Raw genomic sequence first — 17735 nt, forward strand, 5'->3', positions numbered from 1 at the left:
TTCTTTTCCGTACTCTCTTTTGAATGCGGGTTGCACTGTTATAACAGACGAAAATCTCGCATATTCCAACAAACAAAAACTCTCTTCTTGCTTTGTCGCCATTTTGTAAAGGCACTGAACTCGTGCTGCCAACTGGTGCATATAATACAAACTTGATGAGTTTTCGGTTCTCTTTATATATGAATCATATTTGTACGTCTAATACTTTGGAAAATATATCGTTTTAAAGATGAATGAAGCATTTATAGTAGCCCTTTACATTGTTTCCCAAGATAATGCATTTGAAAAACACAGTAGTAGAACTCTTGGAGATTGTGTCTTCTGGGGGGGTCCACTGAGCAGTTATGAAAGGCAGTGGATCTGTGAATTCAAGCACTAGCAGAGATCAAGAATTTGAGAGACTAGAGACCAGTCAAAGATTCAGACAACAGGGAGAGAAACATGTAGTGAAACCATAGCTGGGCGCTGACCTTGATTTTTCCTGTTTGTTGTGTTGTGATGGTCGATAAAGAGTTGAACAGGGAGAGATTTGCAAAACAGATGTCATTAAGGAGTTCAATGTGTTAGCAGTTATAATTGTAAGAGAGACGTCCAATAAATCCAATCATCAAATCTAGAACCCACAATTATTCATCATGCCTACCCCTTGTATGTGACAATATCTTGCTCTTGAGAATATGGAGTGAAAACTATTTAAATTTACTCCATACTCCAATAAGTGGGAGAAATGTTTTTAGGGGCACACGGTAGTGTAGTTGGTTGAGGCATTATGCTACAAGCCAGAACGTCCTGATGAGATGGATTTTTTTCAGTTTACCAAATCCTTCCATCTGCACTATGGCCCTGGGGTCGACTCAGCCTCTAACAGAAATCAGTACCAGGAATATTCCTTGGGGTAAAGGGCAGTCGACGCATAAGGCTGAAAACCTCACCGCCATCTGTGGGCCACTTATCTAGAAAATGTGGGGGCCTCAATGTATCATAACCCTATGGGCTTCCATGACCCATTACAGCGATACCTTTACTTACTTGTACTTCTTACTTTAAGTGGGAAATGTTTAATGTACAGCGGTCTACCTGCGATCCTTAATATATATCTTAACTTAAATCTGAGAGTATACTGCTATTATTTTGTACATTTACTTCTTTTCTTTTTTTACATATCTATTTTAAATAAATATAGGAATGTTTTTATGAAGTAACAGACTTCTTGCACAGATCTTTTTTCTTCTAGCCTTGTGAGTTCTGTAACTGACTTTGGGTATTCATTTTTGCTGTTCTCAGACAGAATGTTCATCATTGTTGTCTGTTGTCTATCCAATAGAGAAGACACAATAGATCACTGTGGTCACGGTGCAAAGACCTAGAAGGCCCACCCCTTATACATTCATTCATCCAATAGACAGAGCTAACCCCTATCTCCGGACGAGATAGGTCCAGAGATAGGGGCTAGCTCTATCTATTGGACCCAACTGAGTAGGTTTTACCTGAGGATAGGGACAGAATCCAGTCTCCGAAACGTGTTTTGAAAAAGAAACAGGATGGTTTTTTAAAAAATAGGCAAGACAATGGATAATGTCCAAAAACATAATACTTGTGGGAATTCATCCGTTTAACAGGAATGTCTTCTCAGATGAAGACTTTGCACCCTCAGAAGTGACATTCTGCCCCGGTGTGCAGGAGAATCAAGCCACTGTAGATGACACTCACATTTCGGTGACCAATGAAAATAGTAATGAAGTGTTCTTAACAGTTCAATCTGCAATAATTGCCATAAGTGTCACCTGCTGTTATCTGACCTTTACCAAAGGCAGTGCAGACAAAGAAGCAGAAGAGAACTTCTAAAAGTCTTAAATTTTATCTTACGCTCTTCTAGCAATGGGTAAAGAGGAAAGCAAGAACAAATAAGGTAGGAAAACTCTTTGTTACAATGGCCCTTCAGTAGCGTCAACTTGTTCTGCAGCTGTAGAAGAAGAGAAAATTAACTGTCCTGTTTTGTGACGAAGCCTATGAAGAGCCTGTTACTGAGGACTGGGTGCAATGTAGTGTGTGTAAACAATGGGGGCATGAAGACTGTTGAAGCTACAAAGGCTTGGAACTCTTAAAGTGGGATGTATGCTAACGCGCATGCTTAAAGGACACGTTGTGCATTCTTACAGAATAGTGCCTGTAAGATTGCACATTTGCTATTTGTTAAAATTCTTTTAAAGACAAAATATTTAATTTTTGTAACTCTTTTGATGTGTTTTGTATTCTTTTGGATCGGGAGTTTTGTTTGATAAATACAGTTTTTCATTGGTGACAAAAATGATGTATCTATGGACATAAATACATTAAGTATGCAATCTTAAGTGCCTTTACCTTAAGTAGTGAAGTAGTGAATGGAAATGTGATAGTGTGGAAACAGCCACATAACCATCAAAACGCTATGAAAGTTGCATTGTTAAGCTAAGAATAAACATTGAGTGACATGTCATCATGTATAATATGAGAGGTACAAGATGTCCACAGAAACAAATACTGTACAAGTAATACTTTAAGAACGCCCAACTTTAATCTGTAGTATAAGGTAAAACAGTATCTTTTGTGAGTTGCAATTATGAACAGTAGCAAAACAGATTACTTCTTTTTATGTATTAAATTTTAAGTGTTCTTAATGGCTGACATTATAAGGCTTACTTTCGGCAGCGGAATGGGCAGCGTAGTTAAGAACCGTGATAGCAGCTCCAAGAATTATCAACCAGGACTTCATTTTGGCAGCCTGCAATATAAGCAGCATACTGTAATAACGTTTCTGTTGCCTTCTGTACATATCATGTCTCATACATAATTAATCATTTGTTGTCAAAGATGTTTGCCATCTTGATGCATGTAAAAGTGTCCAGTTTGGCTGAAGCATTAATGTTCCTCATTTATAGTCAGAAGGTGCCTGACTGGTCTTGGTGAGTACACCATCCATCCTGACCGAGGTTTTTCACGTTTTCTGTCAGTCCTGTAGTGCCTCAAATTAGGCCACAACCACTACTTTCAGCATTGCTTCCAGTTCGCTAATCATCCTGCTTGTATCATCGAATTGTCTGACCTACAGATATCATCATTAAATACATCGCAAAATAAACAAATTAACTCTGAATATGGTAATTAAACATAACTGACACTCTAGGTTAGAGTTTTTGAGGTGGTGGTTAATGATGTCAAAGGCACCCAGTCAATTTCTTGTGCCTGTAGTCTGTTAACTTTGTTACTTGCAAGCTGTGAATATTATTTAAATTTGAAAACATGTACTTTACTGGGACGAATTTGGGGCTCTTTTTACTGATAGGTTGGTGCCCTTCTTTATTAGTCATTCTTTTCTGTTTTAATTTCACTTCAAGAAACTAAATACAAACGAGGTTATTAACCAGAGAACCAACTTATTTTCTTCTATATAAAGTCACAAGTAATGACAAATTAAATGTTTAACTAATTCGTGGTACAGGGTCTTTCTTGAAAAGTTGATATTCATCTGGTTAAGAAATTCTGTTTTATGGAACCTAAAGGTTCATTACTGTGTTCAAAAGTACCTGGTATTGACCATATACTGAGCCTTGACACTCCACTGCTGCAAGTGATGAAGGTAAAGTTGTCCCTGTGTTTAATTACCGTATTTACGCATGTATAGGCCACACATTTTTTGCCAAAAATTCAAGAGGAAAACTGGGGTGCAGCTTATATTCGAAATATTCGAAATCACACTTCAATAAAAAAAAATTATATTCATAATTAGTAATACAGGGTGTAATACTCCTGAAATAATATTCCAAGAAAATTATTTTTTCTATAATTTCTGTCTGAAAATTGTGCTGCAGCCTATGCACGCACGCGGCCTATACATGCGTAAATACGGTAATTAAGCACCATGTCATGAAGGTGTATGAGGAAGTGAGAGTATACTAGTCAAAGGTGAGCGGTGAGCTTAAGCCCCCAGCCACTTTACCCCTAGAGAAGAAGCCCCCCAGTATCCATTATGTAGGAGACTGTGTGGGCCCCAGAGCTGGTCTGGATGCTGTGGAGCATGGAGCTTTACCTCCAATCTCTTGTGTACATTCTAAGGATGATCTACAGCAGTGGTTACCAACCGGTGGTCCGCGAACCCCCGTGGGTCCGCGGGATAGTTTATTTTCATTAAACTTTATCTTATCCTGTTCCTCACACCTGGGATATTTGCAATGTATATCTCTGGCTCTTGAGGCCCATGGTTGAAGTAAAATTTAATGGGACTGTTAGTATCATAACGGTACCTTCCCTTTGTAAAGCAGAGGTGAATAACCAACGATTTGTGAAGCTTTTTCCAATGAAATTTTCTTTTGGTCCGCCCATTGCATCTCAGACCCGTGTTTCAGGGTGGACTGTTGTCCTGCTTACCTGCTGTCTGACCAGCCTCCCACTCCTCCCCACTAAATCCATCCCTGTTTGGTTGGGAATGAAGCTGGGACCATTGACCACATTTCTTATTCATTTCAGTGGCAGAATGAACAACCTGTGTGTCTTTAGTTCTTGTGCAGTGAATTTTTATAATATTTTACAAGTGTGTTTTTCTCGGTTTAATATTCAGTTTCTCTGCTCTTGTTCAAATATTTGAGTTCACAACGAAACTTCTGATTTTCAGTTTGTTCACGATCTTATTTAGATTTGGATCGGTGAATAAAGTGTGAATCGTTGATTAGGTGATTGTTAAATTCATAACATTAGGCCTGATTGATATGTTCGTGATCTTCTGAATAAGATCCATTTATAACAGTATTTTATTGTCATAAATGACACATTTAGTGTTGTAAAATTGTAAGTTACCGCTTCACTTTCATGATATGTTAAATATCAAAAATTTCCATTTTGGGTTTTATGGGGGCCGTGGTCAATTAACATTCGGTACAGGGGTCCACGGCATCAAAAAGGTTGGGAAACACTGGGTTAGACTGTTATGAACCGAAATTAAATTCTCGTAACAACTTTTAAAGTTCGAANCAATTTCAGTAGTTTCATATGTATTTGAAATTTTCTGTAAGGCAAATTTACATGTGACACATGTCAGACACACAGAGACAAAAAGACAAAGTTTCAAATACTTTCATATTTAAAACTAATATATATGTATACGTTAAGTATGTGTAGAGCTGCACAAATATTACTGCACATAGTACCCAGTACATGTTACAAAGTTTCTATTAACAGAAGTTTAAAGACATACTTTGTTATAGCAGAAAACAGCTTACCTGGTTATGCGTGTTTCATGAACCTACTCAGCACATTTTGAGGTAAATCTTTTTTACACATCCTCCTTAAATAGTCTTTTTAAGTGTGACAAACGACTTAATGTGTTATGAACATTTACTAATGTCACTGCTATAAATTTAGATAAAAGGGGATCCCTTGAAACAGTAAGGCATTTTCATTTTTGTTTATGACCCACGTATAAAGCTTTTGTAGCTGCATTATAAGGTAGAATTGTCTATGTGCTTAATTAAGCACATGTGAGGGAATGGAGGTGTAGATATCACCAACCATTCATAACCTTGGCAATAGAAGTTGGTGAGCAATCATGTTTACACTCCAGAAGCTTTCATTTTCAGTATCCACTTGAGAGGCCAGTTGTAGCCCAGAGATACTATAGGTTTTGTGGTGGGAAAAAAAATCATTTCTTCGTCTGCTACAAATCAAACCTCAGTCATCCAAACTGTAGCCAGTTGCTATAATAATCAAGCTGTTCTGACTCACATGTTTCAGTCTGAAAGTATCTGAATTTAATAACATAATGTGACATTCTTCTTTAAACTAACTGCATTCTGGACCTTCATGTTATATGGCGACAAATGGTTACCTCAGTACTCTAGCCAACATTTTATTTGGAGAACGGGATCTTAATATTCATTGGATAGGAGGCTGAGTCTACTTGGTGGTGAAGGGAAAACTTCCTACTGATAATCAAGCCCTCGACTTCCAAAACATTGACAATCACTATACCTCCTTAGCCTGAGTCATATGTCTTGAATGTTTAATTTTCATAACAAACACAAATTTGACTAGTGTTCACCAGTTGCCGCTGATATTATTGTTGTGGCATATTTCAACATTCATTCATCAGTAATCTGTCAAGACGACAGGTCCACAGTCTCTTCCAAAACAGTTCCTCCACTTAATGCGATCTAGACCTTTCTCCTTCAAATGAGAATATCCTCTTCTGTCCCCTAAGTTCATCCAGCACTTCTTACATCTTCTTCCTCGTCTTCTGGTCACTTCTAGCCGCTCCTCTATCTCTCCTTCAATAACTTCTTTTAGGAGGCAGTTATGGCCAATCCAATCAGCCTTCCGTTTTCTTATTTCATGTCGGATATTCCTCTGCTCACTGGCTCTAAATAACACTTCTTCATTTCTCACATAATCGGTCCAACTGATCTTCTCCATCCTTCTCCAACACCACATTTCAAAGCTTTCCAGGTGTTTCTGATCTACTGCCCTAAGTGTCCATGTTTCAGCCCCATAAAAAGCCATGCTCCAAATGTAGCATTTCATTAGTTTCTTTCTCAAATTTAAGTCCAATTTGCTAGTAAAAAGATTCTTCTTCTTGCTAAAAGCAGCTTTTGCCATGGCAATCCTAGATTTAATTTCACAAATACACCTTCCATCATCTGTTAACAAGCTACCCAAATATCTAAACATTTCACATTCTCTAGTTGTTTTTCGTCTATCTTTATTGTGACTGGGGTTGGTTGTCTTGAAATTTTCATTACTTTTGTTTTTCCCACATTCATTTCCATGCCATAACACCTTCAAATTTCAATTAGTCTATCAATCATGCCCTGTAGCACAGTTTCTTCCTTAGCCATTAACACAAGGTCATCTGCATATTTCACAGTTTGAATAATTTGCCCTCCTAATTTGAAGTCTCCGAGTCCATCCAGAGCTTCCTTGGTAAGGTATTCGCTGTACAAGTTGAATAGAATTGGTGATAAACAGCATCCTTGTCAAACTCCTCTTCCAATCTGCACGCTTCTTATCTCCCCTCTGTCCAGTCGCACTCTAACTTTCTGATCCATGTACAATTTATTAATCAATCCTCTTTCACACTAATCACTACCTGTTTCCTTTAGGATCTGCTTTAATTTGGTCCAATTTACACGGTCAAATGCCTTCTGCCAGTCTATAAAGCAAGCACACAGTTCTTCACCTATCTCCAGAGTTCTTTCTGCTATAATTCTCATCATCCCAAATGCATCCCTGGTTCCCTCTTCTAAATCCAAACTGATCCTCTCCAAGCATATCCTTTATTTTCCTTTTAAGTATCTTTGCTATTATCTTTGCTGTATGTGCCATAAGGCTTATTGTGCGATGGTCGCTGCATTTTGTAGCTTTTGTCTTTTTCTTTAAGGCAATCATTGTAACTTCTGTAAAGTCCTTGGGCCACTCTCCACTTTCATATATGGTGTTCATTAGTTTTGTCAGTGTTTTCAAACCACCTTCTCCCAGTAACTTGAGCACATCTCCAGGTACATCATCATCTCCTGTAGCCTTTCCATTCCTCATTTCCTTGATAGCTTTTTCCACCTCACTTTGTAAAATATATGGTCATTTCTTGTCTGTATCTACTTCTTCCGGTTCCACTTCGAAGGTTTCTGGCTGATTAGGTCGATCATATAGTTCTGTAATATAATTTTCCCAAATTTTCAGCACTTGCTTCTGATCTACTATTCATTTCCCCTGGGAGTCTTCAATGGCAATTATTTTGAATCCCATGGTTCTCTTTCCATCCTAGTTCTTTTGTCTTCATGTACATCAAATCATAACGTCCTGTTCTTTGAAATTCCATAATCTCATTACATATCTTCTCAAGATATTCATTTTTGGCCCTGTCCATGGCTCTTTTCAATTCATTCCTCAGTCTCCTGTATTTCCTCCTTCCTTCTTCATTGTTTACATTCTTCCAATTCCTTCGCTCCTCCATTTTACTCATCATCTCCTGTGTAACCCATGGTTTTCTTGCTATCTTCTCAACTTTACCAACCAATTCACTAATAGTATGTAATGTTCATTCTTTTGTGGGAGCATCCCCACAGCGTCTGGCAGACAACCATCACCCCTTTCAGGAAGTGCTAAACAGGCAGCTGTGACCAAAGGGACACTGAATTTATACCCTCTCCAACTGCTACGACTTATATACCAGCTACATATATTTATAAACTTCACTGTGGCCCCGCCTTTCCGTGCACGGCCCAACGGATGCGCGCCGTGACAACTGCAACTTTAGCTCCGCCTTCCGACCGGCAGTATTTAAGACCGGGAGCCAACGGTGCAATGAGTTGTTCAAGTGACTAGACTGCCGTGATAGCGATTACTGCTAGAAATAGGGCATAATCTGCTGTACAATGCCTGGGTTGACAGAGGCCTTGTATATATTGTACATAGAAGGTACAAATGTGAATTGTAAATTATGTAAATACAGACAGTGGACTTCTTAAAACAGACTGACTGACAAATGACAGACCCGACCTCTCGTCAGAGAGGGTGCCCCAAATGGACAGGACAGCAACTTTCACAAAGAAGAAAACATCTGGTCATGAGCCCCAGCTGGAGCTCGACACCAAGACAGACAGACTGACTGACCGTCAGTTGTAACATGACTTTGACTTTGACTTTGACTTTTGCAATGAGTTCAACTTGAAACGGCAACACAGTCAGAGGCATCAACTCCACTTCTGCGACCGGGTAACTGACATAGTTGCCGCAAACCTCCAGCGAACGCATCTTCCGCAACCCAGCAACCGACCGAGCCAGTCAATCCTACCGGCACACGCAGCGCCGTATCACCGTCCAGACCGGCCAGCCAATGCTTGAATATTATACGTATATTCTGTGTTCTGTATATTGACCTTAAACGATTCAATATATACAATCGTACAGTTTCGTGTGGTTTGTCTATTGGAGTATTGACGACAATCCCACATTGGTGACCCCGATAAAGTATGGCGACCGTTGACAACACAACAACAACGGAGGCCCCGAGAGTGACCGTGCGGCTCCCGCCGTTCTGGGCCGAGCAGCCTGCCGTATGGTTCGCCCAGGCTGAGGCACAGTTTTCATTGGCCAACATCAGAGATGAACAAACGAAATTTTATTACACAATCTCGCAGCTGGACCAACGTTATGCGGCAAGCGTTGCGGACATCATCACTGCGCCGCCTGAACATAACCCCTACGCCACGCACAGGGCCGAGCTCGTGGGGCGGCTGAGCCCCTCGAAGGAGCAACGTATCCACCAACTCATCACGGTGGAGGAGATGGGCGACCGTAAACCTTCGCAGTTCTTGAGGCATCTCAGAACCCTCGCCCCCGACATGCCCGAGTACATCCTGCGCACCATCTGGTCCAGTCGGCTGCCTCCACATATAAGGACCATACCCGCCGGCCAAAATGATTGCAGTTTGGAAGCCGCCGCCCGCTGCGCAGACTGCATCACTGAGACCGCACTGCGACCGGCGCTCGCTAGCGTTGGGCCATCACCCAACGCCGCACTCAGGGAAGAAATAGAGGACCTCTCACGACAGGTGGCAGCACTCCGGGCCGAGCAGAACCGCCCCCGCAACAGCTCCAGAGACCCTCCGCCCACCTCCAAAGACCATCCTCCCAACCCCAGAGACCCCCGCTACAGAACCAGGTTCTCCCACCCAGTTACCAGGAACCACCACACACACAATAGATCCCCTTCCCGAGACGACCCCGCAACCACCCTTTGCTGGTACCATCGTCGATTCAGGGCCCGGGCACAAAGGTGTACCTCACCCTGTGACTACCACCAGCAGGGAAACTAAAGCAACAGACAACGGGCCGCCTCTTCATCACCGACAAGTGCAGCAAGCGGCAGTTCCTGGTCGACACCGGTTCCGACCTGTGCGTATACCCCGCAGGCTTGTTCCGCGACGGAAGGAGAGGGTGAACTACCACCTCTGAGCTGCTAATGGCACTACCATCCACACCTACGGATGGCTGCTTCTCAGCCTCAACTTGGGTCTCCGCCGGGATTTCACGTGGCGTTTCATAGTGGCCGACGTCGCGCATCCCATCATGGGTGTGGACTTCCTCTCCCATTTTGGCCTGTTGGTGGACTGCCGAAACGAGCGTCTCATGGACAGGGTCACGACGTTATCCGTACGGGCTCAAGCCACCAGCATGCAGATCTCGAGCGTCAAGACCAACACTGGCGGCACACCGGTCGACAGCTTCATCTCCGAATTCCCGGACCTCATTCGCCCAGCCGGAGTCCAGCGCAAAGTCCGCCACAGCACCGTGCATCATATACGGACGATACCAGGCCCGCCAGTGACCTGCCGACCCCGACGGCTAGCACCAGACCGGCTAGCCATCGCCAAGTCAGAGTTCGCCGTTATGCTGCGAGCTGGCACAGCTCGCCGCTCTGAAAGTTCCTGGTCTTCGGCCCTGCACATCGTTCCCAAAAAGGACAACGGCTGGCGTCCTTGCGGCGACTATAGAGCGCGCAACACCCGGACAGTCCCTGACCGCTACCCAGTCCCACATATCCACGACTATTCACACCAGCTCCATGGCTGTACCATTTTCTCCAAAATTGACTTGGTACGAGCCTATAACCAAATTCCCGTCAATCCTGGCGACATCCAGAAGACGGCCATTACCACTCCTTTCGGCCTGTTCGAGTTTCCCTTCATGTCCTTCGGCCTGCGCAATGCCGCCCAAACCTTCCAACGGTTTATGGACAACATTCTGCGGGGACTCGACTTCTGCTTCGCGTACCTGGACGATATCCTCGTATTCTCCCGATCACCAGAGGAGCACGAGATTCACCTGCGGGAACTCTTCCAGCAACTCCAGAAACACGGGATCATAATCAACCCGGCGAAGTGCGTCTTCCGAGCACCTGAGGTCACCTTCCTCGGCTACAAGGTGTCCGCCGAGGGGTCCCAACCTCTGGCAGAGCGAGTAACTCATCTGCAGGACTGCCAACCACCAAAGACCGCCAGCCAGCTCCGTCGTTTCCTTCTTCGTTAACTTCTACCGGCGATTTCTACCCCACGCGGCTGCCATCCAAGCACTACTGCACGACGTTCTCTCCGGCCCTAGAGTCAAGGGCTCCCACCCCATCTCCTGGACACCGGAGCTCCTGACGGCATTTGAAGAGTGCAAGGCGAACCTGTCACACGCCACTCTGCTCGCGCACCCTGACCCATCCGCTCCACTCGCACTCGTCATGGATGCTTCCACGTCCGCCATGGGTGCCGTGCTGCAGCAACAAGTCAACAACGTCTGGCAGCCCCTCGCTTTTTTCTCAAAGAAACTTAACCCTGCCCAGCAAAAATACAGCGCCTACGACCACGAGCTGCTGGCTATCTACGAGGCCGTCGAACATTTCCGGCATATGCTGGAAGCGCGACACTTCACCATCTTCACTGACCACAAGCCCATCACTTACGCCTTCCAGCAGAAGCGGGATAAATGCTCACCCCGTCAGTTCAACCATCTAGACTTCGTCTCCCAGTTCACAACCGACATCCGGCACATTTCTGGACAAGACAACGTTGTCGCCGACGCCCTCTCCCGCGTCGAGTCCATCACCGCGCCACCACCGTACGACGTACTCGCCGCATCACAGGACAGCGACGACGAACTTCGAGCACTCCTGGTGTCAACCACCGCCCTGCGGCTCGAGAAACTACCAATCCCCGGTACCGCACTCTCCGTCTACTGCGACACGTCTACCGGGAGATCTCGGCCGTACGTTCCAGCGCCTCTACGACTCCAAGTATTCCGGTCCGTCCACGATCTGTCACACCCAGGCACCAGAGCAACAGCAAAGCTGGTCGCACAGCGATTCGTGTGGCCAGGCGTACAGAAGGATTGCCGCACCTGGGCACGAGCTTGCCAGTCCTGCCAGCGTTCCAAAGTCTCCCGCCACACAGTCACTCCACTGGGCGACTTTACACCGCCGGCAGCTCGCTTTCTACACGTCCATATCGACCTTGTGGGACCCCTTCCGACGTCAGCGGGCTACACATACTGCCTCACTGCAGTCGACCGTTTCACCCGCTGGCCAGAAGTCGTCCCCATTCCGGACATCACAGCCGACACAGTGGCACGCGCCCTGCTGACCGGCTGGATATCACGCTTCGGTTGCCCGCAGACGATCACCACCGACCAGGGACGCCAGTTCGAATCACAACTCTTCGCATCCCTGGCTAGGCTGTGCGGCATCCAGCTTTCACGTACAACCGCCCACCACCCAGCAGCTAACGGACTCGTGGAACGCTTCCACCGGACGCTGAAGGCAGCNTTCTCACGCGGAGAGACAAGACGATCCAAATTCTTGTGCGCGACAGGCCCGTCACTGTGTCAACTGATCGGGTCAAACCTGCCTACATGCTGAACGCATCCAGCCACGGGACCCAACACACGACTTTCAACCCGACAACCACAGCAGCACCAGCCTCACCCGCCACACCTCCACAACTCACCGCAAAATCTACGTGCTGCAGACGTCATATCCGCTTCCCTGCTCGCTTCAACAGCTGAGCAGACATCTCCACGGGGGGGGGGGGATGTGGGAGCATCCCCACAGTGTCTGGCAGACAACCGTCACCCCTTTCAGAAAGTGCCAAACAGGCAGCTGTGACCAAAGGGACACGGAATTTATACCCTCTCCAATTGCTACGACTTATACACCAGCTACATATATTTATAAACTTCACCGTGGCCCCGCCTTTCCGTGCGCCATGACAACTGCAACTTTAGCTCCACCTCCCGGCCAGCAGTATTTAAGACTGGGAGTCAACGGTGCAATGAGTTCAACTCGAAACGGCAACGCAGTGAAAGGCATCAGCTCCACTTCTGCAACTGGGTAACTGACATAGTTGCCGCAAACCTCCAGCGAACGAATCTTCCGACCAGCAGTATTTAAGACCGGGAGCCAACGGTGCAATGAGTTGTTCAAGTGACTAGACTGCCGTGATAGCGATTACTGCTAGAAATAGGGCATAATCTGCTGTACAATGCCTGGGTTGACAGAGGCCTTGTATATATTGTACATAGAAGGTACAAATGTGAATTGTAAATTATGTAAATACAGACAGTGGACTTCTTAAAACAGACTGACTGACAAATGACAGACCCGACCTCTCGTCAGAGAGGGCGCCCCAAATGGACAGGACAGCAACTTTCACAAAGAAGAAAACATCTGGTTATGAGCCCCAGCTGGAGCCCGACACCAAGACAGACAGACTGACTGACCGTCAGTTGTAACATGACTTTGACTTTGACTTTGACTTTGACTTTTGCAATGAGTTCAACTCGAAACGGCAACACAGTCAGAGGCATCAACTCCACTTCTGCGACCGGGTAACTGACATAGTTGCCACAAACCTCCAGCAAACGCATCTTCCGCAACCCAGCAACCGACCGAGCCAGTCGATCCTACCTGCACACGCAGCGCCGTATCACCGGCCAGACCGGCCAGCCAATGCTTGAATATTATACATATAATCTGTGTTCTGTATATTGACTTTAAACGATTCAATATATACAATTGTACAGTTTCGTGTGGTTTGTCTATTGGAGCATTGACGACAATCCCACACTTTTATATTGTTCCACTGCACTTCAGCATTTCCACTTTCACTTTCAATTGCACTGAGTTTCTCTCCTAGAGTCTCCTACACACTTTGTCTTTGAGCATATAACTTCTCCAAATCCCATCTGGGTCTGCGCTTTCGAAATCCTATAATTTTCTTCAACCTGGTTCGGAACTTGGCAACCAGTAAGTTGTGGTCAGAGTCAATATCTGCCCCAGGAAGCGTCTTCACATCCTTGACACTGTTTCTGAATCGATGTTTCACAAGGATGTAGTCCAGCTGATTCCGCCTCCAATTTCTAGGTGCCTTCCATGTGTAAAGTCTTCTCTTTGGCTTCTTGAACCAAGTGTTGGTAACAATCAATCCATTTCGTTCACAAAAGTCAATAAGCATTTGACCTCTGTGATTCCGTCTTCCTAGTCCATGTGATCCAACAATATTCTGATATGGTTCATCTCCAACNCCAGTCTCCTAATATGATGCTGTTTGTGTCACCTCTTCCATCTTCCTGAAGAATTTCTTCAATTGTGTCATACACTTTTTCACTTCATCATTTTCATACTCTAATGTTGGCATGTACACTTGCATAAAGTACAACAAAGTACATAAAATGAAAGCATTATGAGGAAGCCATATTCATTATTCCATCCCCTGAACTACTCAGCAGATTTTAATGGAGTTTGATACTGAGAGGTCAATACTAAAAGGTGTGCCAAAAATTGAATTTTTGTTTGTGTGAATAAAATACTACATATAATCCCTACTTCACATAAGGCTCTAGTGGGCTCGAAATTATATATATATATTTTTTTAACCTAATTTAATTCAGCATTCATAAAAATTCTGAATCTGAGTGAATTGGTACTTGGAAAAGTAGAAGTATTAGGAAACTCTACACCCACAGAGAAATATTCAGTTACATAAAATGGTGCAAATTGATGACCTAGTCATACCACGCATAATCTGTACTGGAAGATGTGCCCTCTGCTGTCTGTAATTTGTCATACAGAAAAAACTGTATAAAATGGAAGTGCATAGGACTGTTCTTTTTTCCATTGCAGACAGGTTCCACTTCATACAAATATTTGAAATTAAATTGCGGTCTAGTGGTCAGCGTTCCCGGCCTCAGATCCAGAGGTCCCGGGTTCGATTCCCGGCGCTACCAGATTTTTTGTGAGAAGTAGTGGGTCTGGAACGGGGTCCACTCAGCCTCATCTGGATAATTGAAGAGCTATTTCAAGGAAATAGATCTCTGATCTAGAATACCGAAATTAACGGCTGTAAGGATTCGCTGTGCTGACCATGCAACACCCTCTATCGTCTAAAGTTGGCACTAATTTCGCCGGCAAGCGGCGGTCGCTCGGTCGGTATAGTTCGCTTGTGGACTAAAATCACGGAGGTTTTTTTTTATGACTACATTAGCTCATATACAACTCCATATTGTGTACAGAAGTCCGATTTTTTAATCACATTATACGTGTTGTTTGTTGTTTCCAATATTACAGTAAGGTTTTCTGCATGTATGATTTTGACAAACAATATTCATTTTCAGTCAGAATTCTAGATCTGCAGTTGTATAAAAAAACTGGAATAATTGTAATGTAGTGACAATTCATGAACATCTCAGATGGTATTTACAGTATTGTGGTATGCCCCAAGTTTACGCTTACAAGTAAATGGTAAACTAAAAATCTCAGTAGCATGGTTGTACATTGCATAACGGTAAAAAAAATTTGGCTATCAAATGTCATTGTAAAAGGTTAAGTTAAATTTATCCCTGTGCTTAATTAATTAAGCACCACATCATGAAGACATATGGGGGAGTAGAGGTATAGCATGGTTCATAACTTTGGTTAGCATCACACCCCTGCCACTTTCATTCCAGCTAGGACATCTCTCCCATCTGCTCTCACACTTTCACAACAGAAGTCAAAAGAACTACAGCTCTCTGCAGTGTAGAGTGAGTGGGAAAATTTGTGTATTTTGTGTTGGTACCATATGGAGAATTTGTCTCTCTTCTGCTAGTTCTCTGGTGCAAGGCCTCATACATGCAGAGTTTTTAATAATTTAATATTTTGTCTTAGCTGTCGTAGATGGTTTATTCCATGCTTTGCTTGTATACCCTATCTGGTGTTGGTATAGGTGTCCAGAGATAGGGACTACTTCTATCAATTGAGCCCAACTGAGTAGGTCTTACCTGAAGAAGGAGACAGAATCCAGACTCCAAAACACTGTGTTTTTAAATAAAATAGGATCATGGATAATGTTCAGAAACATAATATTTAGTACATATTTAGTAATGTACCATCATCATAAACTTTTAGACCTACCTTACTTACTTGCCATTCATGATAAATTGTCTCATCTTCTTTGGTATGAGGTAACTTTATGCAGTGAGACAGTGTTATTAAATGAACTAAGAATCAATAAAGATGTTACATGCAGGTCATGATGTGGGACCAGCGGCTAGAGTATAAAATATTATACAAGTATACAGATACAGGGTAATTTTTTATTCATATGCTTAACTTATAGTTGTTTATTTATTTTTATTTTATTTTAGTTTAACGTTTCCATTTTCTGTGATGGTCAACCACATATTTTAAAATAAGATGTGGTATAGCCAGTGAAAATATTGAACACATAATTAGCTCACGCACAACTGTAGCCAATGTTCATAGAAGTAAAAATGTGCCAGAATTATGTATAGAAGTGCAAATATTATAAGAACTATATATAATTGGCTCATGTACAACTTTGTCCAAAATTGAGTGTGTTTGCATCTGTAAGATGTGGACAAAATTGTACATACAGTTGCAGATATTGCAAAAACAGCACATAATTGGTTCATAGACAACCCTGGTGAAGTTTCTTATATTTGTAGTTTTAGAAACATGACAAAAGTTTTATTGTAATTGTAAATGTAAAAATTTGGCCAAACTTATACATCACTAACTGGCTTACAAGAGCAAATAATATGAAAACTACTAATCCCAAAGTCACTAGACTGAATGTAATACAGTTTAAAAATATTATGAAAATTTGTCTGTGTAGCAGTTCCTTTAAACAGCTATCTTCATTCAGGATACACTCAAAAAATTAAGAAGTATGTGGAGCTTTCAGAAAAATGGAAGCAGATTTGAAGCCTGAAATCAATGCACATCAGTTTCGTAATCATTTCAGCAACTGCTGATCTGCAAGAAATGTAAGGGGACAAAGGCATCTGGAATTTATAATATTGTTGTGTGTTGGCTGTGTAACGCGACAAATAACTTCATGCCGGTCTTGGATCTAGCGAATTTATCGCACACTTTTATCCACACTTAGCTTTACGGCACGTAAGAGAACCTCATATCTCCAAAGGAGGTCACTGAGCCAAATTATGGAAGTTTCCCGCCCAACAGCAGTCTCTAATACCTCTGGTAGATGGGGAAGGCATTATAGATACCTCTCAGCTAGTAGAGCCGGTCTCGCTGGCTGGGCAGGATTGATGGTAAGCACCAGTACCGGTAGGATATAGACACTAGTAGAAATCATAGAGGGAAGCACAATGGACCAATACAGGTCTAAGTGCATGGGGAAACCCACCCTCTCCAATAACTAACTAACTAACTAACTACATAACTCACAACTTCAGTACCCGAATTACTTCTCCTGCTGTACCTGCTGCAGTCACTTCCATGCTTCAACTGTCACTTCTGACAACTGTCTCAATTCCATTCACTCGATACAGCTCAATAACTGTCTCGTCTGGTGCATTGAATCCCCGTACATAGGCCCATCACAGACCACATAGAAAACAGCACGGACTACACTGTTGCGTGACGTCACAGCCTAGCAGAGATGGGTGTTTACCGAGCGTTGCATAGTTACGGGATGAGTGGGGATATGTCACATCACTTGCACTTCCTGTTGCACTAACCAAGTGTTCACAGAGTTGTCACCTAGCAACGCACGGATACAATCCGCAACTCTCCCGTTGCACACGTACCCTGAGGCCTCTGTGGCTCAACAGTTCCTGCATAGAGCAAATATGCCACAATATGTTACCACTGAGTCAGAAAACTGTCATGATTGATATATGACACCAAATATTTCTTATCCAAC

General features: G+C 43.4%; 2 protein-coding genes across 2 annotated transcripts in view; one reads left to right on the forward strand and one right to left on the reverse strand.

Moving 5' to 3' along the window:
* Nucleotides 1-5341, reverse strand: part of LOC111872985 (acidic mammalian chitinase) — a 29883-nt gene extending 24542 nt beyond the window's left edge. Inside the window, exons 1-2 of the mRNA XM_023867329.2 lie at nt 5253-5341; nt 2680-2761 (exon numbers count right to left, since the gene is read on the reverse strand). Coding sequence (XP_023723097.2) covers nt 2680-2752 — 73 coding nt within the window. The 5' untranslated portion in view covers nt 2753-2761; nt 5253-5341. The remainder of the gene's footprint in view (nt 1-2679; nt 2762-5252) is intronic.
* A 3655-nt stretch (nt 5342-8996) lies between these two features.
* On the forward strand, nt 8997-9842 carry LOC111872986. The gene has a single exon (XM_023867330.1). It carries the CDS (start codon nt 8997-8999, stop codon nt 9840-9842), a length of 846 nt encoding a protein of 281 aa, XP_023723098.1.
* The last annotated feature ends 7893 nt before the right edge of the window (nt 9843-17735 follow it).

This window comes from Cryptotermes secundus, unplaced genomic scaffold (assembly GCF_002891405.2).
Source record: "Cryptotermes secundus unplaced genomic scaffold, Csec_1.0 scaffold1453, whole genome shotgun sequence".
Lineage (NCBI taxonomy): Eukaryota > Metazoa > Arthropoda > Insecta > Blattodea > Kalotermitidae > Cryptotermes > Cryptotermes secundus.